This window comes from Dendropsophus ebraccatus, chromosome 8 (assembly GCF_027789765.1).
Source record: "Dendropsophus ebraccatus isolate aDenEbr1 chromosome 8, aDenEbr1.pat, whole genome shotgun sequence".
NCBI lineage: Eukaryota > Metazoa > Chordata > Amphibia > Anura > Hylidae > Dendropsophus > Dendropsophus ebraccatus.
Genome location: NC_091461.1, coordinates 3414010 through 3441896, shown reverse-complemented (window position 1 = coordinate 3441896; position 27887 = coordinate 3414010). Strand labels below are relative to the sequence as shown.

The window sequence follows — 27887 nt, the reverse complement described above, 5'->3', positions numbered from 1 at the left end:
GGGGGAGGACAACATAAGGGGGGCTATATACAGGGGGAGGACAACATAAGGGGGTATATACAGGGGGAGGACAACATAAGGGGGGCTGTATACAGGTAAGGACAACATAAGGGGCTATAAACAGGGGCAGGACAACATAAGGGGGGCTGTATACAGGGGGAGAACAACATAAGGGGGGCTATATACAGGGGGAGGACAACATAAGGGGGTATATACAGGGGCAGGACAAAATAAGGGGGTATGTATACAGGGGGAGGACAACATAAGGGGGTATGTATACAGGGGGAGGACAACATAAGGGGGGCTATATACAGGGGGAGGACAACATAAGGGGGGCTGTATACAGGGGGAGAACAACATAAGGGGGGCTGTATACAGGTTGGAGGACAACATAAGGGGGTATGTATACAGGGGGAGGACAACATAAGGGGCTATATGGGGCAAGGACAACATAAGGGGGGCTATATACAGGGGGAGGACAACATAAGGGGGGCTGTATACAGGGGGAGGACAACATAAGGGGGGCTATATACAGGGGGAGGACAACATAAGGGGGGCTATATACAGGGGGAGGACAACATAAGGGGGTATATAAAGGGGGAGGACAACATAAGGGGGGCTGTATACAGGGCAGGACAACATAAGGGGGTATGTATACAGGGGGAGGACAACATAAGGGGGTATGTATACAGGGGGAGGACAACATGAGGGGGGCTATATACAGGGGGAGGACAACATAAGGGGGGCTGTATACAGGGAAGGACAACATAAGGGGGGCTGTATACAGGGAAGGACAACATAAGGGGGGCTGTATACAGGGAAGGACAACATAAGGGGCTGTATACAGGGGGAGGACAACATAAGGGGCTGTATACAGGGGGAGGACAACATAAAGGGGTCTGTATACAGGGGGGGACAACATAAGGGGTTATATACAGGGGCAGGACAACATAAGGGTGGTATATATAGGGGAGGACAACATAAGGGGCTGTATACAGGGGGAGAACAACATAAGGGGGGCTGTATACAGGGAAGGACAACATAAGGGGGGCTATATACAGGGGGAGGACAACATAAGGGGGCTATATACAGGAGAAGGACAACATAAGGGGCTATATACAGGGGCAGGACAACATAAGGGGGGCTGTATACAGGGGGAGAACAACATAAGGGGGCTGTATACAGGGGAGGACAACATAAGGGGTTATGTATACAGGGGGAGGACAACATAAGGGGGTATATACAGGGGCAGGACAACATAAGGGGGGCTGTATACAGGGAAGGACAACATAAGGGGGGTATATACAGGGAAGGACAACATAAGGGGCTGTATACAGGGGGAGGACAACATAAGGGGCTATAAACAGGGGGAGGACAACATAAGGGGCTGTATACAGGGGGAGGACAACATAAGGGGCTGTATACAGGGGGAGGACAACATAAGGGGCTGTATACAGGGGAGGACAACATAAGGGGCTGTATACAGGGGAAGGAAAACTTAAGGGGGCTATATGGGGCAAGGACAACATAAGGGGGCTATACGGGGGAATAGACAACATAAGGGGCTATATGGGGGGTAGGGATGGCCAACATAAGGGGGCTATCTATATGGGGGGATGGATAACACAAGCGGGCCAGTTATAAGGGGGATAACACAGGGAGACATCTATAAGGGACACTGGATGGGGGCAATTTATAAGGAGGACAACACTGAGGAGGCATCTATAAAGGGCACTACACAGAGGGGGACAACAATGGGGGGCATCTATAAGGTTAACTATACTGGGTGCGGTGTGTATACAATAGGCTATAGGGGGCATCTACTTTAGTGGACTACACAGAGGGGTCATCTATAAGGGGACTACACAGAGGGGGCCATATACTATAGGGCAGGAATAGGGAACCTTGGATCTCCAGCTGTTGCAGGCATGAAGGGAGTTGTAGTTTTGCAACAGCTGGAGAGCCAAGGTTCCCTACCCCTGATAATAGGGAATGCACAGAGGTTGTCATCTACTATAAAGGGATTACACAGAGGGGGATCTCTACTATAGTAGAGGCACACAGGGACACAGGGCCATCTATATGGAGGACTGAACAAGGGGCCATCTACAAGGTGTGTGCACAATATATATATATGCGTATATATATATATATATATATATATATATATATATATATATATATATGAACACACACACACAATAGTCAGGGCTAACCACTGAGAGAAGGTGTAAAGAGGCCAATACAGATGTGCAGTTTGTAGAGAGATGAGGATGGTGACAGAGTGAGGAGACTAATATATTTCTCTGGCAGATTCTGTGGATTCGTGGCTCGGAGAAGTTCTCATAACGGCCCAGGGCAGATGGAGAAGTAGATGAAAAGGGAAGAACTCCGATCAGAGAAGACGTCCCCTGTGAGTCACTAAATCTGTGCACTGTAACGTATATAGTGTAGAGCTGGGGCCACCTCTGTATGACTGTATGAGGGGATATTGATCTTTGTTCAGAGCATTTTATTCAGTAGCAGCTGTGGTGTTAGTCAGTATGTGGGGGTGTTAGTCAGTAAATGGCGGTGTTAGTCAGTATGTGGGGGTATTATTTGTTACTTGTAATCTGGTGCGGTGTTCATTGGTCTTAGTATACCAGATTTGGTCAGTAACAATATGGTGGTGATGGTTGTGGTGTGGCGGTAATATTTCCCCCTTGTGTACTGGTAATTTTGGTCTCAGTATACAGGATTTGGTCAGTAACAGTATAGCGGTAATATGTATGGTGATACTATTTCCCTCCTGTATACTGGTTTATTGGTAATATCGGTCTTGATATACAGGATTTGGTCAGTTACTGTATAGCGGTAATATGTGTGGGGATATTTGCTCTTTATATACTGGTGTTATTGGTAGCATACAGTGTTATCATGCAAAGAAAATTGTCTTATAGCGCGATTACACCGGCCAATAATCGGTAACAAGTGCTCCTAGGAAGTCTATTCAGCCGATGATCGGCCCATGTAAAAGTGCCAGAGATTGGCTGACATGCAAGCAAATGCCCCATAGTCGGCTGATTTGATCTTTTGTGCGGCTAAGATCATTGCTGTCGGCTGCACATCTCTATATATTCCTGCCCTGCTGATTAGCAATCATTTGCAGCCCTACACTGCCCCATATCACGCCGTGTTAATGTACCTTTATTAATGTTACCATAGATAAGTGTGGTGGCAGAAGGGTGGGCCCCAAGAATGATTTCCCCTGGTGGGCCAAGGCACTCCAGTCCGACACTGGTGACGGATGTGATTCCTGTGTATGTGACGGATGTGATTCCTGTGTGTATATGATGGATGTGATTCCTGTGTGTGTGATGGATGTGATTCCTGTGTGTGATGGATGTGATTCCTGTGTGTGATGGATGTGATTCCTGTGTGTGTGATGGATATGATTCCTGTGTGTATGTGATGGATATGATTCCTGTGTGTTTGTGATGGATATGATCCCTGTGTGTGTGATGGATATGATTCCTGTGTGTGATGGATGTGATTCCTGTGTGTGATGGATGTGATTCCTGTGTGTGATGCATATGATTCCTGTGTGTGATGGATGTGATTCCTGTGTGTGATGGATGTGATTCCTGTGTGTGATGGATGTGATTCCTGTGTATGTGACGGATGTGATTCCTGTGTGTATGTGACGGATGTGATTCCTGTGTGTATGTGACGGATGTGATTCCTGTGTGTATGTGACGGATGTGATTCCTGTGTGTATGTGACGGATGTGATTCCTGTGTGTGTGTGATGGATGTGATTCCTGTGTGTGATGGATATGATTCCTGTGTATCTGATGGATATGATTCCTGTGTGTATGTGATGGATGTGATTCCTGTGTGTATGTGATGGATGTGATTCCTGTGTGTGATGGATGTGATTCCTGTGTATCTGATGGATATGATTCCTGTGTGTATGTGATGGATATGATTCCTGTGTGTATGTGACGGATGTGATTCCTGTGTGTATGTGATGGATGTGATTCCTGTGTGTATGTGATGGATGTGATTCCTGTTTGTATGTGATGGATGTGATTCCTGTGTATGTGATGGACATGATTCCTGTGTATCTGATGGATATGATTCCTGTGTATCTGATGGATATGATTCCTGTGTGTATGTGATGGATGTGATTCCTGTGTGTGATGGATGTGATGCCTGTGTATCTGATGGATATGATTCCTGTGTGTGTATGTGATGGATATGATTCCTGTGTATGTGATGGATATGATTCCTGTGTGTGATGGATGTGATTCCTGTGTGTGATGGATATGATTCCTGTGTATCTGATGGATATGATTCCTGTGTGTGATGGATATGATTCCTGTGTATGTGATGGATATGATTCCTGTGTGCTGGAGATGTGACATGATTTTTATATACACTGTCCACTCAGGGAGCAGCACTGACTGACAATCACCGTCATCTGCAATCAGCAAGACCTCCCTCAATAACGGAGGGTCCTGCAGGTGGGGACCACACACCACTTCTCACTACCTATGCTCTCCTAGTGGTGTTTTGGTCACTTTTAAATTTTGGTGGTTCTTTCACACTCGTGGTAGCATTAGACGGACTTTACAACCCACACAAGTGGCTCGGGTAGTGCAGCTCATCCAGGATGGCAGATCAATGCGAGCTGTGGCAAGAAGGTTTGCAGTGTCTGTCAGTGTAGTGTCTGGAAACTGGCCAGTATACCAGGAGACATGGAGAAGGTCTTAGGAGGGCAACAACCCAGCAGCAGGACCACTACCTCCCCCTTTGTTCAAGGAGGACCAGGAGGAGCACTGCCAGAGCCCTACACAATGACCTCCAGCAGCCACAAATGTGCATGTGTCTGCTCAAACTGTTAGAAACTGACTTCATGAGGACGGTATGAGGGTCCGACATCCACAGATGGGATTTGTGCTCACAGTCCAACATCGTGCAGGACGCTTGGCATTTGCCAGAGAACACCAGGATTGGCAGATTCACCACTGGCGCCCCCTGTGCTCCTCACAGATGAGAGAAGCTTCACACTGAGCACGTGACAGACAAGACAGAGTCTGAAAACGCTGCGGAGAGCGATCTGCTGCCTGCAACATCCTTCAGCATGAGTGGTCTGGCAGTGGGTCAGTAATGGTGTGGGGGGGACTTTTCTTTGGGGGTCGGCGCACAGCCCTCCATGTGCTCGCCAGAGGTAGCCTGACTGCCATTCGGTACCGAGATGAGACCCTCAGAGCCCTTGTGAGCCCATATGCTGGCCCGGTTGGCCCTGGGTTCCTCCTAATGCAGGACAATGCTAGACCTCATGTGGCTGGAGTGTGATAGCAGTTCCTACAAGATGGAGGCAGTGAAGCTATGGACTGGCCGCCCGCTCCCCAGACCTGAATCCCATTGAGCACATTGGGGACATCATGTCTCCTCCATCCACCAACGTCGCATTGCAGCACAGACTGTCCAGGAGTTGGCGGCTGCTTTAGTTCAGGTCTAGGAAGAGATCCCTCAGGAGACCATCGGCCACCTCATCAGGAGCATGCCCGGGCCTTGTAGGGAGGTCATACAGACACCTCATGGGGAGCATGCCCGGGCCTTGTAGGGAGGTCATACAGACACCTCATCAGGAGCATGCCCGGGCCTTGTAGGGAGGTCATACAGCCGCCTTATCAGGAGCATGCCCGGGCCTTGTAGGGAGGTCATACAGCCGCCTTATCAGGAGCATGCCCGGGCCTTGTAGGGAGGTCATACAGCCGCCTTATCAGGAGCATGCCCGGGCCTTGTAGGAAGGTCATACAGACACCTCATCAGGAGCATGCCCGGGCCTTGTAGGGAGGTCATACAGCCGCCTTATCAGGAGCATGCCCGGGCCTTGTAGGGAGGTCATACAGCATCAGGAGCATGCTCGGGCCTTGTAGGGAGGTCATACAGACACCTCATCAGGAGCATGCCCGGGCCTTGTAGGGAGGTCATACAGACACCTCATCAGGAGCATGCCCGGGCCTTGTAGGGAGGTCATACACCTCATCAGGAGCATGCCCGGGCCTTGTAGGGAGGTCATACAGCCGCCTTATCAGGAGCATGCCCGGGCCTTGTAGGGAGGTCATACAGCCGCCTTATCAGGAGCATGCCCGGGCCTTGTAGGGAGGTCATACAGCCGCCTTATCAGGAGCATGCCCGGGCCTTGTAGGGAGGTCATACAGCCGCCTTATCAGGAGCATGCCCGGGCCTTGTAGGAAGGTCATACAGCTGCCTTATCAGGAGCATGCCCGGGCCTTGTAGGGAGGTCATACAGACACCTCATCAGGAGCATGCCCGGGCCTTGTAGGGAGGTCATACAGACACCTCATCAGGAGCATGCCCGGGCCTTGTAGGGAGGTCATACAGCCGCCTTATCAGGAGCATGCCCGGGCCTTGTAGGGAGGTCATACAGCCGCCTTATCAGGAGCATGCCCGGGCCTTGTAGGGAGGTCATACAGACACCTCATCAGGAGCATGCCCGGGCCTTGTAGGGAGGTCATACAGACACCTCATCAGGAGCATGCCCGGGCCTTGTAGGGAGGTCATACAGCCACCTCATCAGGAGCATGCCCGGGCCTTGTAGGGAGGTCATACAGACACCTCATCAGGAGCATGCCCGGGCCTTGTAGGAAGGTCATACAGCTGCCTTATCAGGAGCATGCCCGGGCCTTGTAGGAAGGTCATACAGCTGCCTTATCAGGAGCATGCCCGGGCCTTGAGAGAGGTCATACAGCTGCCTTATCAGGAGCATGCCCGGGCCTTGTAGGAAGGTCATACAGCTGCCTTATCAGGAGCATGCCCGGGCCTTGTAGAGAGGTCATACAGACACCTCATTGGGAGAATGCCTGGGCCTTGTACGGAGGTCATAGAGGGACGTGGAGGCCACACACAATACTCAGCCTCAGTATGACTTGGTATAAGGACATTACAGCAAAGTTGGATCAGCCTGGATGGAAGATGGAAAGATTATAAATAAGATGACGGCCCTCGCTAAGGTTCTTATCTCCAGTTGTTGGATGGGGGACTCTTTGCTCTCCTTTCAAGAATGGGAGGTATTGGTAGAGAGAGTCTATAAATATGAGAGCTCTATGGCAAGAAGACAATCTAGTAGAAGGTTATTGCGTTTCTGTAAGATCTGGGCCAAATGGGAGGATAGGGGGACAGTGTGAAGTGTTAGCCGGACAAATCACTGTTTCTAATGTTCAGGTCCCTCTTACCCCCCTCCTGTGAAATTTAATTTATTTTTTCTTTTTCATTCTCTTTATTTTCTTCTCTCTTTTTCCTCCTCCGCTGGGATGGGTGGGTAGGTTGGGGGGTTTGTGTTGGAATATTATTGATTTGTTGAATGTTGGAATGGACAATGATAAAGCTTTCATGATGGTCTGTTTCAGTTTAGGCTCGCGGCATTTGATGCAAGTCTTTGAGACATTTTAAGCTGTCCTCTATATCCTAAACTATTATTTGTAATATTCTGTCTGTATTTTGTATATGAAAATAAAAGTATTAAAAAAAAAAAAAGTTGGATCAGCCTGGAGGGTGTTGTTCCACTGTAATTTTGTGTGTGACGCCAAATCCAGACCACCATTAGTTAATAAATGTGATTTCCATTGAAGTTGTTTGTGTGACTTTGTTGTCAGCACATTCAACTTTGTACAGAACAAAGTATTCAATGAGAAGATTTCATTCATTCACATCTAGGTGGGGTTATCTGAGGGGTCCCTTTATTTTTTGAGTAGTGTATATAGCACCAACTTACTCCACAGGGCTGTGCAGAGCTCATATCAGTCCCTGTCCCCTTTAGGGTTGACAGCTTACACCTACCTGTATGTTTTGGAATGTGGTAAGAAACTAGAGGACTCAGAGGAAAACCACGCACACACGGGGAGAACATAGAAACACCTTTCAGATGTCCATTGGGAACAGACAGACCTCAGCGCTGTATGACAGCAATGCTAATCACACCAGTCCTCCGCCCTGAGCCACCAACACCAGTGCTCGACCATATGCTCAGTGGCAATTAAGGGGATACTCCGGGCAGCATTGTTAAAAAATAACAAACAGTGCAAAGTTCCTACTTATATTTCCTGAACACTCTTTATGTGGTTGTACAGTAGTCCCACTTCTCTGATGTAGTTTTCTGCTGTTGCTCTTCGCTTGTACTGTTATCAGATTACAACTCCCAATAGTCTTTGCGGCGCACGCTCAGAACGTGTTTCTCCCCCTCAGACACATAGCCGCCCCCTTCTCACACATGACCCACTCCCTCCCAGGCCCCAGAAGTGGGATTTAGCCCTAGGGAGTCCTGGGAAACATGGGTATAGGCTGTATCCATGCTTTCCTGGCCGTCCTAGGGCAGCATCCAACTGGGAATTAAAAGCTGAGTGTTCAAGTATGGAAAACGTTGACGAAGCCGAACATTTTGACAGATTTGCTGAACACTAGTTGTCATAAGTTAACCCAGATTTACAGTCTTGTGGAAAAGAAAGTACAACTTCTTAGTTTTATATAATAAAAATAATAAAATCTGTCAGCTAAATCCCTCTCTGTAAAGGCAGCCTTACCTGGTGATTACTGAACTGTTTGGCTTCTGCTGTTTTCCAAACCTGAAGACTTGGTATTTGAATCCCGAGCGTTCAGGTTCGGAGAACGTTGCCAAAAACGAGCAGTTTGGCAACTCCTATAAATGCTACTGCTGAGCTGTCAATCTAGCGTTTGGTGCAATCTTTATACACTGGCATCTACAGGTTTGCTGATTACGATGTAACTTATAGAGTAGTGGAGACGGGCTGGGTTTGACCCAAACTTTGGACCCTTTATTTTTCCCTTTGATAGGAAAGGTGTATATACTGCTGAGTATTTTAAAGTGTCAAAGTATCATAGCACTTTGCACCATCTTACTATCTTTGTTTAGGGGTACCCCAGTGGAATTAGGCACAAAGTAAAATAAATAAAAAAGTAATGTTACAAAAAAAGTCAGAAAAACATTTTTTGTATACAATAAATAAACTTTATGAAATATAAGTCGTAAAACGGTATGCACATTTTTGGTATCGTTGTGACTAGTGTTGAGCGCTGATGCCGAACTGTTTGGGTTCGGCAATGTTCTGGGAACCCAAACGTTCTGCAGCTACAGCTGTATGCATGTTTTCCAGGACTCCCTCAGGACACATCCAACTTCTGTAGCCACGACGTGTCAAGTGTTTGGGTTCGAAGAACGTTGACTAACACAAACTTATCTGCTCAACACTAGTTGGGACCATAACAATTTCTAGAAACTGTATGGCTGCTAGAAAGCAAAGAGGAGAAAATAATGCTCTGGTCCTCAAGGAAGCAGAAATCCTCTTGAAAAGACTTCAGTACTGATTTGTGGTCTACTTTCCGCTTCTTGGATCCCAAGACATCATGAAGGTATCGTATGGAAACGAAAGATCAAAGTCATCTCCACCGAAAGCGAAGAATTTGAGAACTGTAGAGATGATTCCCGTTTTATTAAACATCAGGATCGACTTCCACCTCCTGCCGGATTCTCTGATAATTTACAAGAAAGTTTCTAATTTTTCACTCTTAAGTTTTTTTATGTTCACAAAATTCCGATTGGCGGACCCAAGATTTCTCACATCCGGCGTATACAGTATAGTAAACAGCTTCTCCGCAGTGTGAATTCCCTCACATGCTTTTCTAGTTAAACATCTCACACAACTTAAAACAAAAACGGTTTCTTTCCTGTGTGAACTTTTTGATGTATAATAAGACCTGATTGATGAGCAAAAGATTTCCCACATTCTGCACATGAAAACGGCCTCTCTCCTGTATGGATTCTCTGATGTGTAACAAGAGCTGATTTCAAGGTAAAGCATTTCCCACATTCCTCACAAGAAAATGGCTTATCTCCTGTGTGAATTTTCTGATGCGTGATAAGAGCTGATTTCATGGTAAAACATTTCCCACATTCTAAACAGGAAAATGGTCGCTCTCCTGTATGGATTCTTTGATGAACAGTAAGATCTGATTTCTGAATGAAACTTTTCCCACATTCCAGACATGGAAATGGCTTCTCCCCTGTGTGAATTCTATAATGTTTGACAAGGTAAGGTTTTTGGGTAAAAGATTTTCCACATTCAAGACATGAAAATGGCTTCACCCCTGTATGGATCTTATGATGCTCAGCTAGACCGCTTTTCTTAATGAAACATTTTCCACATTCTGAACATGAAAATGGCTTCTCTCCTGTGTGAATTTTCTGATGTTCTATTAGTGTTGATTTCTGAAAAAAACTTTTCCCACATTCTGTGCATGAAAACGGCTTCTCCCCTGTATGGATTTTCTGATGTTGTGCTAGAATGGATTTGTTGGTGAAAAATTTCCCACATTCTGAACATGAAAATGGCTTTTCCCCTTTGTGTGTTTTCTCATGTTGAAGTAGATTTGAATTCTTGGTGAAGTTTTTCCCACATTCAGAACATGAAAACACTTTTGTTGCTGTGTGATTTTTCTTCGGTTGCACTACACGTGATTTCTTTTTTGAATTGTCTCCTTCAAAAACTATAGATGAAAAAAGGCTCTGCCCCAAGTCTTCATTGTGACCATCTACAGAAAGAGAAGGACAACTTTAATTCCTTATATTCCTCACATAATATTTCAAACAAATAACAAATAGTTTATTAATCTACTAATGTAAGGATCATCTTATTAGACTAGTAATACAGAGGTTTATATGTTGTCTGGGCTTCTGCCAATTTGTCCAGAAGTAGGTAGGTGATCCGGCACTCTGGTAACTTTGTTGCGGTGGACGCGGAATCCACAATGTAGCAAGAGAAAGAAAATCCCGGCACTCACTTTCAGATGCTTTCGAGTTCACTCATAAAGAATGTACAATAACGCTGCCCACGTTCCAATCCATAAGGATCTTTCTCAACAGTATCGATCAGCGCTCATTTACTGAGCCTATTAGAGGGCTCAATTATCGCTTAGCAGGGCATATATCTATCGTTAGCAATGTTCATGCAGGCCTTGCTCTAAACTGTCATACATTACCTCTCCACGCTCCCACTATTCTGCTGCCCTGCGCCGCAGCCAGTGATTGGCTGAGCGGCCTGTCCCATAGTGCTGGGATGCAGAGGGCAGAAGACACCCCCCTCCCCCAATCGCTTGTACCTTCGGATAGCTGCTTTCAATCTAAGATCTTTTCTGGTGTCCGTTCAGCAGGTGATGCAGTTATTGTCCTAAAAAGCAACTTTTAAACTTGCAGCCCTGTGTAAAATTGACGTGGCCTAGAGTGTCTGTGCATTAGACTTGCACTGCCTCTCCGTCCCTCCTCCTCACCATAAGGAATGCCCCTGGCAGGTTTTTTTCTATCCATCCTTTGTCAGAACACTGCACATGAGCTTTAATGATCCAACATCTGTGCTATGTTCAGACTGGTGATGAATAGGAAAAATCCTGCCTGGGGCATTCCGACTAATGAGGGATGGAGAGGCAGTGCAAGTCTAATGTACAGACACTCTTGGCGACGCCATTTTGACACAGGGCTGCAAGTTTAAAAGTTAATTTTTAGGACAATAACTGCATCACCTGCCGAACGGACCCCAGGACAGATTTTGAATTAAAAGCAGCTATCTGAAGGTACAAGCGGTTTGTGGGGGGCAGATTGTGGGTACAGAGTCGCTTTAAATATATTAATGCAAAAAAACCAAGGACAGAGCATGTAGGACCCCTAAATAATGATGACTGGGAGTTAATAACTGGGGATCAGGAGAAAGCTGAGTTACTTAATGGCTTCTTCAGTTCTGTATATACAAAAGAAGAGGATGGAGCTGTGGTGGGTGGGGCCAGTACTGAGGTGGGTGGGGCCAGTGCTGCTAACACATGTAATGTACTGAACTGGTTTACTATAGATATGGTCCAAGATAAATTAAATAAACTAAATGTAACCAAAGCCCCAGGGCCTGATGGATTACACCCCAGAGTTCTTAGGGAACTCAGTTCTGTAATTTATCTACCCTTGTATGAAATATTCAGTGATTCTTTGCTTACTGGTATTGTGCCGAGGGACTGGCGTAAGGCAAATGTAATGCCGATTTTCAAAAAGGGCTCTCGAACTTCCCCAGGTAACTATAGACCTGTAAGCTTAACGTCCATTGTGGGGAAACTATTTGAGGGGCTTATAAGGGACTACATCCAGGAATATGTAGTGGCTAATAGTATTATAAGTGATAACCAGCATGGTTTTACTAAGGACAGAAGCTGTCAAACCAACCTAATATTTTCTATGAAGAGGTAAGTAGAAGCCTGGATGGGGGCGCGGCTGTGGATATCGTGTACCTGGATTTTGCAAAAGCGTTTGACACAGTTCCTCATGGACGTCTGATGGGTAAGTTAAAGTCTATCGGTTTGGAAAGTTTAATGTGTAACTGGATTAAAAACTGGCTTAATAATCGTACCCAGAGAGTGGTGGTCAATGATTCCTACTCCGAATGGTCCCCGGTAATAAGTGGTGTACCCCAAGGGTCAGTACTGGGCCCTCTTCTGTTTAACTTGTTTATTAATGATATTGAGAATGGAATTAACAGCAATGTTTCTATCTTTGCAGATGACACCAAGCTTTGTAGTACAGTACAGTCTATGGAGGATGTGCAGATGTTACAGGCTTTGTAGTACAGTACAGTCTATGGAGGATGTGCAGATGTTACAGGCTTTGTAGTACAGTACAGTCTATGGAGGATGTGCAGATGTTATAGGCTGTGTAATACAGTACAGTCTATAATGGATGTGCAGATGTTACAGGATGACTTAGACACACTGAGTGTTTGGGCGTCCACTTGGCAAATGAGGTTCAATGTGGACAAATGTAAAGTTATGCACCTGGGTACTAATAACCCACATGCATCATATGTTCTGGGGGGAGTTACACTGGAAGAGTCGCTGATGGAGAAGGATCTGGGTGTACTTGTAGATAATAGACTACAGAACAGCACACAATGTCAGGCAGCTGCTTCTAAGGCCAGCAGGATATTGTCATGCATTAAAACAGGCATGGACTCTGGGGACAGGGATATAATATTACCCCCCTATAAAGCTTTGGTGCGGCCTCATCTGGAGTCGCTGTCCAGTTTTGGAACCCGATTCATAAAAAGGACGTCCTAGAGCTGGAGAGGGTACAAAGACGGGCAACTAAACTAATAAGGGGAATAGAGCATCTTAGTTATGAGGAGAGATTAAAAGAATTACATTTGTTTAGTCTGGAGAAGAGACGTTTAAGGGGAGATATGATTAATTTATTTAAATATATAAATGGCCCCTACAAGAAATATGGGGAAAAGATGTTCCAGGTAAAACCCCTTCAAAGGACAAGGGGGGGCTGCCTCCACCCAGAGAGACAAGGGGGCGCTGCCTCCACCCAGAGAGACAAGGGGGCGCTGCCTCCACCCAGAGAGACAAGGGGGCACTGCCTCCGCCTGGAGAGACAAGAGGCCACCGCCTCCACCTGGAGAGACAAAAGGGCGCCGCCTCCGCCTGGAGAGACAAGAGGCCACCGCCTCCACCTGGAGAGACAAGGGGGCGCTGCCTCCGCCTGGAGAGACAAGGGGGCACTGCCTCCGCCTGGAGAAAAAAAGGTTCAATCTCCGGAGGCGACAAGTCTTCTTTACAATGAGAACTGTGAATCTGTGGAACAGTCTACCACAGGATCTGGTCACAGCAAAAACAGTAGAGGCTTCAAAACCGGCCTAGACAAGTTCTTAGGCCAAAATAATATAAATGCATATGTATAGAACCTATCACCCCTCCCCCTTCCCTGTATCCATCCCCTCCTTGGTTGAACTTGATGGACATGTGTCTTTTTTCAACCGTGTTAACTATGTAACTATGTAAATTGTTAGCCATCGGCCGTGCATCACTACTTCACGTAGTAATGCGCGGTCGGCGGCCAATGACTTTGTTGTCAGACTTTGACACGTTGTTGTCATCAGCTGATTACTCTATTAAACGGAGCAATAGTTGGTCGAATCCGCCTGATTATTGTTTTTTGTAATAAGGCCCTTAGGCTACATTCACACGTTCCGTACTTTGGTCGGTAATTGCGGATCCAGAATAACAGGCAAATTTAGGGCCAAATGATTTTTTTTATTGGACGATTCACACCAGCTGTATCTTTTATTGGATCCGCAATCCGTGCTGAAAAAAATAGGACATAGTAGGGGCCATAATTGTCTATGGGAGCCGCTGTAATTTTTACAAAAGAATCGTCTGTAACATTAGGGGAAAAAAACAGATCACCTCATTTTTAGCAAAATCCAAAAATATGGATTTTTGCAGACATAATATACGATCCTGAAAAACTACTGAATGTGTGAATGATGCCTTAGACTCAAAAAAATTAATTTCCTAAGGTAAGGTGTAGCTACCTCTTATACCTGGCAAATGGAAGATGATTGGGGGGGAGGGGAGTATTGGGGTTCGTGCTTTTGCCCATCAAGGAGCATGCGCATATCGAGAGGAAGAACAAGGCAGAGGTAACCTGGAGGTTGTGACTACCGGGAAGCACAGTACACCAGCAGAATCTACTGCAGACAACACAGGAACACAATATTCTCATAAAGATGTAAGAAAAATAACACCATTGGTGAGAAGGAGGGAAATGGACAGAGAGCTGATTTATCAGCAAAATAAAGACGATTCACATAGCCATCTAATGGAGGTGGTAGCCACAATAAAGGCCACCGTCCAAGAAGAAACCTCACATAGATGCTGAAAACAAGCCGAGTGCAAGTCATCGAGGACTAGACTGTGGTCCCACCGCACAAAGGAGAGGGAATGGGAGACGCATCTCCTTGCATTTACAGAAACATGACATGGAGTCTTGTGGTAGCTCCGAGCGGAAGAGGATTTTACCGTTTCCAGCCTGTGTCCAGTTTTAAAAACTGGACACAAGAACAAGAGGAAACAGTGAGAGGTTACTGGGGGAAAGCTCAGAAGCAAAGTGAGAAAATATTACTGTACTGAAAGAGTAGTGGATGCTTGGAGGAAACTTCCAGCAGATGTAGTAGGTAAATCTACAATAACTGGATGTAACCTGCCTGGTATATACATATATGTATCCTAAGATAATAAGAAGTGGAAAACTAATAGGGCTGACTAGATGGAGCAGGGGGCTTTTACTGTTGACAATCTTCTATGTTTCTTTCCCTGAGAAGACGACAGCCAGGGAACATCTACATAAAGGGAAATCCTATTGGGATTGTACGCTTCTAAGCGCCAATCCTTAGCCTCCTGGATCGTTACTATGCCTTCTGCTTTCATTTGTTCAAGGATCTTGAGGAGCAGAGGAGGAGGGAAGATCTAGAGATGGATGAAGTGGACCCATGGAATAACTAGGCACACACCAGGGAGTCCTGCAGCCAAGTCACAAGAAAACCTCCAGATGACCCAAGACCACTGGACACATAAGCAGATGAAAACATGCAGGTGTAGAGTCCTTTTCTCTGGATTACAGGTTAGCAAATATTAAACATTTGTTGACCATCTTAAAGATAAGAAAAGGAGGGATCTACTCATCAATCATAAACCCAATGAAAATATTCTGAAATGCATGTAACCCAAAGGAGAATATGCTGTGGAGGGTAGAGGTCGGGTCTCGTGGACCTAAGAACTTAACATGAGGTAAGAGCAGTAACATAAGAGGTTGGTGGTTTCCACAAACTTGTCTCCATGTTCACTTCTGTGTGAACTCAAAGCCCAGGTGGTTCATTTTGGCTGAACCTCTTAAAACGGTGTTGGCAGAAAGAAAAGGAGGAAGGATCAAAGGTCCTTAGGGTAGTCCATAAAGCCTTGCAAGGAGAAGGATCATATGACCTGGGATAATCGGCAGAATTATACTCTACCTCTAGCAGTGCCATTCCTGGGTCCTGAGTGTAGCTCTCTGTGCCCAGATACATAAGGACTTAGGATAGAGCGGAAAAGTATAACAAGATGCCCGTTATAAGAAGAAAAACATAAGGCTGCATTCACGCGTTCCGTGTAGTTGTCTGTGCGCACAGACAATTGAATAACCCATTGCTTTGTAAACTGCAAACTTTATTTAAACTAGTAAACACAGATGGTTTTGCACGGATCACAGAGGAAGTAGCTAGCGGACTACAGCGACAGACCAGTTAAAACACTGAACATATGAATGCAGCCTAAAAGGTAACCAAAGTCTGTGGATGATGATGAAGCATGTTGCCCTTAACCTTTCCCTAACACCTGTCCCTGCAAAGGCCCTATGGAAACCCCAAACTATCTCTCCTAAACAGAAACAACATGAAGCTTCTAAGACCCGGGACAACATGGCAAAGCAGAAGACTCAAACAACACAGAAATTGTTTCCTCCCGTTATTCCCTATTACTCACCTGGGGTAATAATATCAGTAGGGATGTCCTCTTCCTTACACGGCTGATCACTCCGCACATCCAGCTCTTCGTCTTCTTCCACCTCAACAATTTTAAGATCGAAGAGACTTTCATCCTGATCCATATAAACCAAATAACAAACTAGAATCATTCAGTTTTACAGAAAAAAACTAAAAGATAAAGACACAAAACCACCTCCACCAGGGAGTGAACACTAAGAAGCCCCCCACAACTCCACAGCATCATATAACAGGCCTGATGGAAATCAGACAACCCTACACTATAACATAAGACCCATCTATGGTTATACGCGCTGGACAGGACAGTGCAGGACACTGTAATCTCCCGCTCCATCTCCCTGCTCCTCCTGCAGGACAGCGTCATCTCCCCCTTCATCTCCCTGCTCCTCCTGCAGGACAGCGTCATCTCCCCCTCCATCTACCTGCTCCTCCTGCAGGACAGTGTCATCTCCTCCTCCATCTACCTGCTCCTCCTGCAGGACAGTGTCATCTCCCCTCCACCTACCTGCTCCTCCTGCAGGACAGTGTCATCTCCCCCTCCATCTACCTGCTCCTCCTGCAGGACAGTGTCATCTCCCCCTCCATCTACCTGCTCTTCCTGCAGGACAGTGTCACCTCCCCCTCCATCTACCTGCAGGACAGTGTCATCTCCTCCTCCATCTACCTGCTCCTCCTGCAGGACAGTGTCATCTCCCCTCCACCTACCTGCTCCTCCTGCAGGACAGTGTCATCTCCCCCTCCATCTACCTGCTCCTCCTGCAGGACAGTGTCATCTCCCCTCCACCTACCTGCTCCTCCTGCAGGACAGTGTCATCTCCCCCTCCATCTACCTGCTCCTCCTGCAGGACAGTGTCATCTCCCTCTCCATCTACCTGCTCCTCCTGCAGGACAGTGTCATCTCCATCTCCCTGCTCCTCCTGCAGGACAGTGTCATCTCCCCCTCCATCTACCTGCTCCTCCTGCAGGACAGTGTCATCTCCCCCTCCATCTACCTGCTCCTCCTGCAGGACAGTGTCATCTCCCCCCAGACAGTCCTGGGGATCCAGAGGAGCGGGACATCTCTCTGGTGGATTCCTCTTACTGGATCCATCTGTAGGAGACACACACAGTGACTGAATACATTGTGTATATGTGATGAGCAGATGATGGGGGGTCTAGGGGACCCCAATACTGCTCTCTCCTTTACCATCAATGAGAGTCTCCTCTTACCCGGTGATGTGAGGGGCCGGTGGTCCTCCATCATGGCCTCCTGGTACAGATCCTTGTGTCCTTCTACATACTCCCACTCCTCCATGGAGAAATAGACGGCCACATCCTGACACCTTATAGGAACCTGACACACACAATGATCCAGTCATCATCCAGACCCATCATCCCTTGTGTTCCTGGATGATGTCCCAGCATTCCCAGCAGCATTGCTCACCTCTCCAGTCAGCAGCTCCATCATCTTGTGGGTGAGTTCTAGGATCTTCTGCTCATTGTTCCTCTCAGGTATCAGTGAGGGAGGTGGAGGCTCCGTGATGGGGCCCCGGGCCCTGCTCCATCCTCCTGACCTGCTGCTGCTGCTGGGGGCCACACACTCTCCACATGTCTTCTTCACTACTGTGTAATCCTGAGGATGGAGAGACCCTGATAAATATCACTATATACAGAGCCCCCACCTCTCCGCCCATGTCCTGTATTATTACCATACCTCCCAACTTTTGCAAAGAGCAAAGAGGGACATGTGCGCCGCGGTCCCAATAGCCACGCCCCCATAGCGACCCTCCATAGCCACACCCCCATAGCAACCCTCCATAGCCACGCCCCTATATCAACCCTCCATAGCCACTCCCCTACAGTCACCACATGCTGCTGACTGAATAGTGCCCTATACAGTATCTAATCCCCCCAAAAATGCCCTATATGGTATCCAATCCCCCATTATAGTGCCCCACATAGTATTCAATCCCCCCAATAGTGCCACACATAGTATCCAATGCCCCCATATATGCCCCACATAGTATCCAATCCCCCACATAGTGCCCCACATAGTATCCAATCCCCCACATAGTGCCCCACATAGTATCCAATCCCCCACATAGTGCCCCACATAGTATCCAATGCCCCCATATAGTGACCAACATAGTATCCAATCCTCACATAGTGCCCCACATAGAATCCAATCCCCCACATAGTGCCCCACATAGTATCCAATCCCCCACATAGTGCCCCACATAGAATCCAATCCCCCATATAGTGCCCCACATAGTATCCAATCCCCCATATAGTGCCCCACATAGTATCCAATGCCCCATATAGTGCCCCACATAGTATCCAATGCCCCATATAGAGCCCCACATAGTAGCCAATGCCCCCATATAGTGCCCCATATAGTAGCCAATCCCCCATATAGTGCCCCACATAGTATCCAATGCCCCATATAGTGCCCCACATAGTATCCAATGCCCCCATATAGAGCCCCACATAGTAGCAATGCCCCATATAGTGCCCCACATAGTATCCAATGCCCATATAGTGCCCCACATAGTAGCCATGCCCCCATATATGCCCCACATAGTAGCCAATCCCCCATATAGTGCCCACATAGTAGCCAATGCCCCCATATATGCCCCACATAGTAGCCAATCCCCCATATAGTGCCCCACATAGTAGCCAATCCCCCATATATGCCCACATAGTAGCCAATCCCCCATATATGCCCCACATAGTAAACAATGCCGCCATATATGCCCCACATAGTAGCCAATCCCCCAAATATGCCCCACATAGTAGCCAATCCCCCAAATATGCCCCACATAGTAGCCAATGCCCCCCATATAGTAGCTAATGCCTCCATATAGTGCCCCACAGAGTAGCCAATCCCCCCATTTGTGTGGCACCAGCGGCAAAAACAATAAACCAGTAACTCACCTGTCCTCCGGTCCCAGCAGCTCCTCTCCCGGCAGAGCGCGCACTCCCGTCATCCTCCGGGGCGGGCAGCGGGGTATACAGACACTGACTGTGCCGGAAGTGATTCATGAGCAGGTCACTTCCGGTACAGTTAGTGACTCTGTACCCCCGCTGCCCGCCCCGGAGGATGACGGGAGTGCGCGCTCTGCCGGGAGAGGAGCTGCTGGGACCGGCGGACAGGTGAGTTACTGATTTATTGTTTTTTTCGCTGGGGCCACTTAAAATGCGGGACACGGGGGGCCGTTCCGGGACCGCGGGACAGAACCCCGAAAACGGGACTGTCCCGCGAAATCCGGGACGGTTGGGAGGTATGTTATTACTAGAGAGAAGAGGGAGGTCATGTGACCCATCCCCCAGAATCCCTCACCTCTCCGCCCATGTCCTGTATTATTACTAGAGAAGAGGGAGGTCATGTGACCCATCCCCCAGAATCCCTCACCTCTCCGCCCATGTCCTGTATTATTACTAGAGAAGAGGGAGGTCATGTGACCCATCCCCCAGAATCCCTCACCTCTCCGCCCATGTCCTGTATTATTACTAGAGAAGAGGGAGGTCATGTGACCCATCCCCCAGAATCCCTCACCTCTCCGCTCATGTCCTGTATTATTAGTAGAGAGAAGAGGGAGGTCATGTGACCCATCCCCCAGAATCCCTCACCTCTCCGCTCATGTCCTGTATTATTAGTAGAGAGAAGAGGGAGGTCATGTGACCCATCCCCCAGAATCCCTCACCTCTCCAGGTCATGTCCTGTATTATTACTAGAGAGAAGAGGGAGGTCATGTGACCCATCCCCCAGAATCCCTCACCTCTCCGGTCAGCAGGTAGATGATCTCCAGGGTGAGGTGTAATATGGAGGTCTCTCTTCTTTCTTGCTCCATCCTTGGTGGATCCGGCAGGTAGAGGAGCAATCTCTTACACTGTAGGGAGCTGAATGGGAGGAAGGATCAGTAACCTCCTCATGTGGTCTGTGTATATGGGGGGTGATGGTGGAGTGCACATATATCCTGCTCAGTCCATGTCTGTGAAACCTATAAGTCATTAAATCTTTATGTTCCATCTTTCCCCATTGGTAATAATATCTGCACACTCCCCCTTAGTAATATTATACACAAGTTGCACTGACCTCACATGGATTTCCTTACTGTTACCGTGTTGCCAGTACCTCGCCCGGAAGTGTTCTTTCCCATTGGAATCACTTCCGGTATGCACCAGCAATGATCGAGCCCCGCCATGTTGTCGTACTTTTCCATTCCTGGCTGTTCGAAGAGTTCAGTAGAGGTCGCCGGGAGCCATATTGTTGTAGACTCCATCTGCCGCTTTCGTTAGGTACAATGCGGGAGCGGCCGCCATGTTTTGGAGCCTTCTCTCCCCTCTGTATAAGGTATAAAATAGAGAAGGCGGGCCGCGGTTGCACTGTGCGCTTTGTGTGTCCGCCGCAGATGACAATAAAGTTATTTCACACGTGTGTCTTCCGTTGCTATGGTGACCGGCGGCGGCGGGCTGTGTGTCAGTGAGGGCGGGGTAGAACCTCTGTGTTCTGTCACTGGTTCCATACAGAGAATGTTATGTATGACGGCGGGCAGAGATGTGTGAGGCAGAAGGGATGCGTGAGGCTGCAGAGATGTGTGAGGCAGAAGGGATGTGACTGCAGAGATGTGTGAGGCAGAAGGGATGCGTGAGGTAGAAGAGATGTGTGAGGTAGAAGGGATGTGTGAGGCTGCAGAGATGTGTGAGGCAGAAGAGATGTGTGAGGCAGAGGAGATGTGACTGCAGAGATGTGTGAGGCAGAAGGGATGTGTGAGGCTCGCAGAGATGTGTGAGGCAGAAGAGATGTGACTGCAGAGATGTGTGAGGCAGAGGAGATGTGTGAGGTAGAAGGGATGTGTGAGGCTGCAGAGATGTGTGAGGTAGAAGGGATGTGTGAGGCTGCAGAGATGTGTGAGGTAGAAGGGATGTGTGAGGCTGCAGAGATGTGTGAGGCAGAGGAGATGTGTGAGGCGGAGGAGATGTGTGAGGCGGAGGAGATATGACTGCAGAGATGTGTGAGGCAGAGGAGATGTGACTGCAGAGATGTGTGAGGCAGAAGGGATGTGTGAGGCTCGCAGAGATGTGTGAGGCAGAAGAGATGTGACTGCAGAGATGTGTGAGGCAGAGGAGATGTGTGAGGTAGAAGGGATGTGTGAGGCTGCAGAGATGTGTGAGGTAGAAGGGATGTGTGAGGCTGCAGAGATGTGTGAGGTAGAAGGGATGTGTGAGGCTGCAGAGATGTGACTGCAGAGATGTGTGAGGCAGAGGAGATGTGTGAGGCGGAGGAGATGTGTGAGGCGGAGGAGATATGACTGCAGAGATGTGTGAGGCAGAGGAGATGTGACTGCAGAGATGTGTGAGGCAGAAGGGATGTGTGAGGCTCGCAGAGATGTGTGAGGCAGAAGAGATGTGACTGCAGAGATGTGTGAGGCAGAGGAGATGTGTGAGGTAGAAGGGATGTGTGAGGCTGCAGAGATGTGTGAGGTAGAAGGGATGTGTGAGGCTGCAGAGATGTGTGAGGTAGAAGGGATGTGTGAGGCTGCAGAGATGTGACTGCAGAGATGTGTGAGGCAGAGGAGATGTGTGAGGCGGAGGAGATGTGTGAGGCGGAGGAGATATGACTGCAGCTATGTGTGAGACAGAAGAGATGTGACTGCAGAGATGTGTGAGGCGGAGAAGATGTGTGAGGCAGAGGAGATGTGTGAGGCGGAGAAGATGCGACTGCAGAGATGTGTGAGGCGGAGAAGATGTGTGAGGCAGAGGAGATGTGAGGCGGAGAAGATGCGACTGCAGAGATGTGTGAGGCGGAGAAGATGCGACTGCAGAGATGTGTGAGGCGGAGGAGACGTGTGAGGCGGAGGAGACGTGTGAGGCGGAGAAGATGTGTGAGGCGGAGGAGACGTGTGAGGCGGATGAGATGCGTGAGGCAGAGGAAATGTGTGGCAGAGGAGATGTGACTGCAGAGGTGTATCAGGCGGATGAGATGCGTGAGGCAGAAGAGATGTGTGAGGCAGAGGAGATGTGACTGCAGAGATGTATGAGGCGGATGAGATGCGTTAGGCAGAAGAGATGTGTGAGGCAGAGGAGATGTGACTGCAGAGATGTGTGAGGCAGAGGAGATGTGACTGCAGAGATGTGTGAGGCGGAGGAGATGTATGAGGCAGAGGAGATGTGTGAGGCGGAGGAGACGTGTGAGGGGGATGAGACTTGTGAGGCGGAGGAGATGCATGAGGCAGAGGAGATGTGTGAGGCAGAGGAGATGTGACTGCAGAGATGTATGAAGCAGAAGAGATGTGTGAGGCAGAGGAGATGTGTGAGGCGGAGAAGATGTGTGAGGCGGAGAAGATGTGTGAGGCGGAGGAGATGTGTGAGGCAGAAGAGATGTGTGAGGCAGAGGAGATGTGTGAAGCAGAAGAGATGTATGAGGCAGAGGAGATGTGTGAAGCAGAAGAGATGTATGAGGCAGAGGAGATGTATGAGGCAGAAGAGATGTGTGAGGCAAAGGAGATGTATGAGGCGGAGGAGATGTGTGAGGCGGAGAAGATGCGACTGCAGAGATGTGTGCGGCGGAGGAGATGTGACTGCAGAGATGTATGAGGCAGAGGAGATGTGTGAGGCGCAGGAGATGTGTGAGGCAGAGGAGATGTGACTGCAGAGATGCGTGAGGCGGAGGAGATGCGTGAGGCGGAGGAGATGCGTGAGGCGGAGGAGATGTGGCTGCAGAGATGTGTGAGGCGGATGAGAGGCGTGAGGCGGATGTGAGGCGGAGGAGATGTGGCTGCAGAGATGTATGAGGCGAAGGAGACGTGTGAGGCGGATGAGACGTGTGAGGCGGAAGAGACGTGTGACGCGGAAGAGACGTGTAACGCGGATGAGACGTGTGAGGCGGAGGAGACGTCTGAGGCGGAGGAGACGTCTGAGGCGGAGGAGATGTGTGAGGTGGAGGAGATATGACTGCAGAGATGTGTGCGGCGAGGAGATGTGTGAGGCAGAGGAGATGTGTGAGGCGGAGATGTTTGAGGCAGAGGAGATGTGTGAGGCCGAGGAGATGTATGAGGCAGAAGAGATGTGTGAGGCGGAGGAGATGTGTGAGGCGGAGGAGATGTGTGAGGCAGAAGAGATGTGTGAGGCAGAGGAGATGTGTGAGGCAGAGGAGATGTGACTGCAGAGATGCGTGAGGCGGAGGAGATGCGTGAGGCGGAGGAGATGTGGCTGCAGAGATGTGTGAGGCGGATGAGAGGCGTGAGGCGGATGAGAGGCGTGAGGCGGAGGAGATGTGGCTGCAGAGATGTATGAGGCGAAGGAGACGTGTGAGGCGGATGAGACGTGTGAGGCGGAAGAGACGTGTGAGGCGGAAGAGACGTGTGACGCGGAAGAGACGTGTGAGGCGGAGGAGACGTCTGAGGCGGAGGAGATGTGTGAGGTGGAGGAGATATGACTGCAGAGATGTGTGCGGCGAGGAGATGTGTGAGGCAGAGGAGATGTGTGAGGCGGAGATGTTTGAGGCAGAGGAGATGTGTGAGGCCGAGGAGATGTATGAGGCAGAAGAGATGTGTGAGGCGGAGGAGATGTGTGAGGCGGAGGAGATGTGTGAGGCAAAAGAGATGTGTGAGGCAGAGGAGATGTGTGAGGCAGAGGAGATGTGACTGCAGAGATGTATGAGGCAGAAGAGATGTGTGAGGCAAATGAGATGTGTGAGGCAGAGGAGATGTGGCTGCAGAGATGTATGAGGCGGATGAGATGTGTGAGGCGGATGAGACGTGTTAGGCGGATGAGACGTGTGAGGCGGATGAGACGTGTGAGGCGGAGGAGACGTGTGAGGCGGAGGAGACGTGTGAGGCGGAGGAGACGTGTGAGGCGGAGGAGATGCGAGAGGCGGTGGAGATGCGTGTGGCGGAGGAGATGCGTGAGGCGGAATAGATGCGTGAGGCGAAGGAGATGTGTGAGGCAGAGGAGATGTGGCTGCAGAGATGTATGAGGCGGATGAGATGTGTGAGGCGGAGGAGATGTGTGAGGCAAAGGAGATGTGTGAGGCGGAGGAGACGTGTGAGGCGGAGGAGACGTGTGAGGCGGAGGAGACGTGTGAGGCGGAGGAGACGTGTTAGGCGGAGGAGACGTGTGAGGCGGAGGAGATGCGTGTGGCGGAGGAGATGCGTGAGGCGGAGGAGATGCGTGAGGCGGAGGAGATGCGTGAGGCAGAGGAGATGTGGCTGCAGAGATGTATGAGGCGGATGAGATGTGTGAGGCGGATGAGATGTGTAAGGCGGAGGAGACGTGTGAGGCGAAGGAGACGTGTGAGGCGGAGGAGAAGTGTGAGGCGGAGGAGACGTGTGAGGCGGAGGAGACGTGTGAGGCGGAGGAGACGTGTGTCGCGGAGGAGACGTGTGTCGCGGAGGAGACGTGTGAGGTGGAGGAGATGTGTGAGACGGAGGAGATGTGTGAGACGGAGGAGATGTGTTAGGCGGAGGAGATATGACTGCAGAGATGTGTGCGGCGGAGGAGATGTATGAGGCGGAGGAGATGTGGCTGCAGAGATGTGTGAGGCGGAGGAGATGTGACTGCAGAGATGCGTGAGGCGGAGGAGATGCGTGAGGCGGAGGAGATGCGAGAGGCGGTCGAGATGCGTGTGGCGGAGGAGATGCGTGTGGCGGAGGAGATGTGTGAGGCAGAGGAGATGTGGCTGCAGAGATGTATGAGGCGGATGAGATGTGTGAGGCGGAGGAGATGTGTGAGGCGGATGAGAAGTGTGAGCCGGAGGAGACGTGTGAAGCGGAGGAGACGTGTGAGGCGGAGGAGACGTGTGAGGCGGAGGAGACGTGTGAGGCGGAGGAGACGTGTGAGGCGGAGGAGATATGACTGCAGAGATGTGTGAGGCAGAGGAGATGCATGAGGCGGAGGAGATGTGGTTGCTGTGCCCTGTGTGGCTGATTAGTCAGTATTGTATTCCACCACATGTACCCCCAATCCCCCGCTGTGATGACACCCTGCTACCCCCACTCCCCCACTGTGACGTCGCCCTGTAACCCCCACTCCCCCACTGTGATGACACCCTACTACACCCACTTCCCCACTGTGATGACACCCTGCTACCCCCACTTCTCTGCTGTGATGACACCCTGCTACCCCCACTCCCCCACTGTGATGACACCTTGCTACCCCCACTCCTCTGCTGTGACGTTGTCCTACAACCCCTACTATTTCACTGTGATTACATCCTGCTACCCCCACTCCCCACTGTGATGGCACTCTGCTCCCCCCACTCCCCCACTGATGGCCCCCGGCTCCCCCCACTCCCCCAATGTGATGGCACCCTCTACCCCCGCTGTTATGGCACCCCCACTCCCCCGCTGTGATGGCACCCTCTACCCCCGCTCCCCCGCTGTGATGGCACCCTCTACCCCCGCTGTTATGGCACCGTGCTTCCCCCACTCCCTCACCAGACACACCACACTCTGGTCTTTGGCAAAGTTTTTCTTTGTAAACAAAAAGTCTATACACTGTAGAGTTTGACACGATCACCCGAAGATTTGCCCGCATGGAGAACTGACCGCCAGCTGTGACTGCTGGCCTGCCACACCGGTTCATGGGTCCCTGCACCATTATCATTACCCACAGGTGACGACTTCCACCATACACAGGATGATTCTGGGACGTTTCTGATAGAGGTAAGTACCGACATCACAATGTGTGTGCCTGACTCGCTGTGTGATTTACCTAGTGCCTGTCTGTGGTTATTACTGGTGTTATTTTATATCACAGCACTTACACCATCTTACTATGATTGCATAGGGGTTTGCACACTGCATACAGGACCAGGCGTTAGTTCAAAACAACGGCCGTTCCACAAACGGCAGCCGATATTTTGAAGTAACAGCTCTTATTTGTGCTTGAAATGACGGCTATCCAAAAAAAATATCCGTCAGACGGCCAAATAAAGTGTAACTGACTGAAATGGCACAAAAGTCTGGTGTATTCCATCCCACAAACCCTGAAGGATGCCACCTGAAAGGAGGTCAGAGTTATCCTTCCTTTGGCTAATAGTTAATCTGTACTTTGGGACCTTTCTCGGCCCAGGTGGTAAAAGTTTGCCAGCAAATGTCGTGTGAATTCAGCCATATGCTCCACCAAGTACATTGTTGCAGCAGAGAAGAGTACTAGCCCAGCTTCTTCCTGTAGTCAGGGAGGCTAGCTCAGCTTTGTCCTGTAGTCAGGGAGGCTAGCTCAGCTTCATCCTGTAGTCAGGGAGGCTAGCTCAGATTTGTGATGTAGTCAGGGAGGGTATCTCAGCTTCATCCTGTAGTCAGGGAGGCTAGCCCAGCTTCAGCCTTTAGTTAGGGAGGCTAGCTCAGATTTGTGCTGTAGTCAGGGAGGCTAGCTCAGCTTCATCCTGTAGTCAGGGAGGGTATCTCAGCTTCATCCTGTAGTCAGGGAGGCTAGCCCAGCTTCAGCCTTTAGTTAGGGAGGCTAGCTCAGATTTGTGCTGTAGTCAGGGAGGCTAGCTCAGCTTCATCCTGTAGTCAGGGAGGCTAGCTCAGTTTCATCCTGTAGTCAGGGAGGCTAGCTCAGTTTCATCCTGTAGTCAGGGAGGCTAGCTCAGCTTTGTCCTGTAGTCAGGGAGGCTAGCTCAGCTTTATCCTGTAGTCAGGGAGGCTAGCTCAGCTTCATCCTGTAGTCAAGGAGGCTAGCACAGCTTTATCCTGTACTCAGGAAAGCTAGCTCAGATTTGTGCTGTAGTCAGGGAGGATAGCTCAGCTTCGTCCTGTAGTCAGGGAGGCTAGCTCAGCGTTGTCCTGTAGTCAGGGAGGCTAGGTTAGCTTTGTCCTGTAGTCAGGGAGGCTGGCTCAGCTTTGTCCTGTAGTCAGGGAGGCTAGCTCAGCTTTGTCCTGTAGTCAGGGAGGCTAGCTCAGCTTTGTCCTGTAGTCAGAGAGGCTAGCTCAGCTTTGTCCTGTAGTCAGGGAGGCTAGGTTAGCTTCGTCCTGTAGTCAGGGAGGATAGCTCAGCTTTGTCCTGTAGTCAGGGAGGCTAGCTCAGCTTTGTCCTGTAGTCAGGGAGGCTAGCTCAGCTTTGTCCTGTAGTCAGGGAGGCTAGCTCAGCTTTGTCCTGTAGTCAGGGAGGCTAGCTCAGCTTTGTCCTGTAGTCAGGGAGGCTAGGTTAGCTTTGTCCTGTAGTCAGGGAGGCTAGCTCAGCTTTGTCCTGTAGTCAGGGAGGCTAGGTTAGCTTTGTCCTGTAGTCAGGAAGGCTAGGTTAGCTTTGTCCTGTAGTCAGGGAGGCTAGCTCAGCTTTGTCCTGTAGTCAGGGAGGCTAGGTTAGCTTTGTCCTGTAGTCAGGGAGGCTAGGTTAGCTTTGTCCTGTAGTCAGGGAGGCTAGGTTAGCTTTGTCCTGTAGTCAGGGAGGCTAGGTTAGCTTTGTCCTGTAGTCAGGGAGGCTAGCTCAGCTTTGTCCTGTAGTCAGGGAGGCTAGGTTAGCTTTGTCC

General features: G+C 49.4%; 1 protein-coding gene across 1 annotated transcript in view; it reads right to left on the bottom strand.

Moving 5' to 3' along the window:
• The window catches only part of LOC138799067 (zinc finger protein 850-like), a 48856-nt gene that overhangs the window by 11890 nt on the left and 9079 nt on the right, over positions 1 to 27887 (bottom strand). Inside the window, exons 3-4 of the mRNA XM_069979832.1 lie at positions 9743 to 10424; positions 5426 to 5432 (exon numbers count right to left, since the gene is read on the bottom strand). Coding sequence (XP_069835933.1) covers positions 5426 to 5432; positions 9743 to 10424 — 689 coding nt within the window. The remainder of the gene's footprint in view (positions 1 to 5425; positions 5433 to 9742; positions 10425 to 27887) is intronic.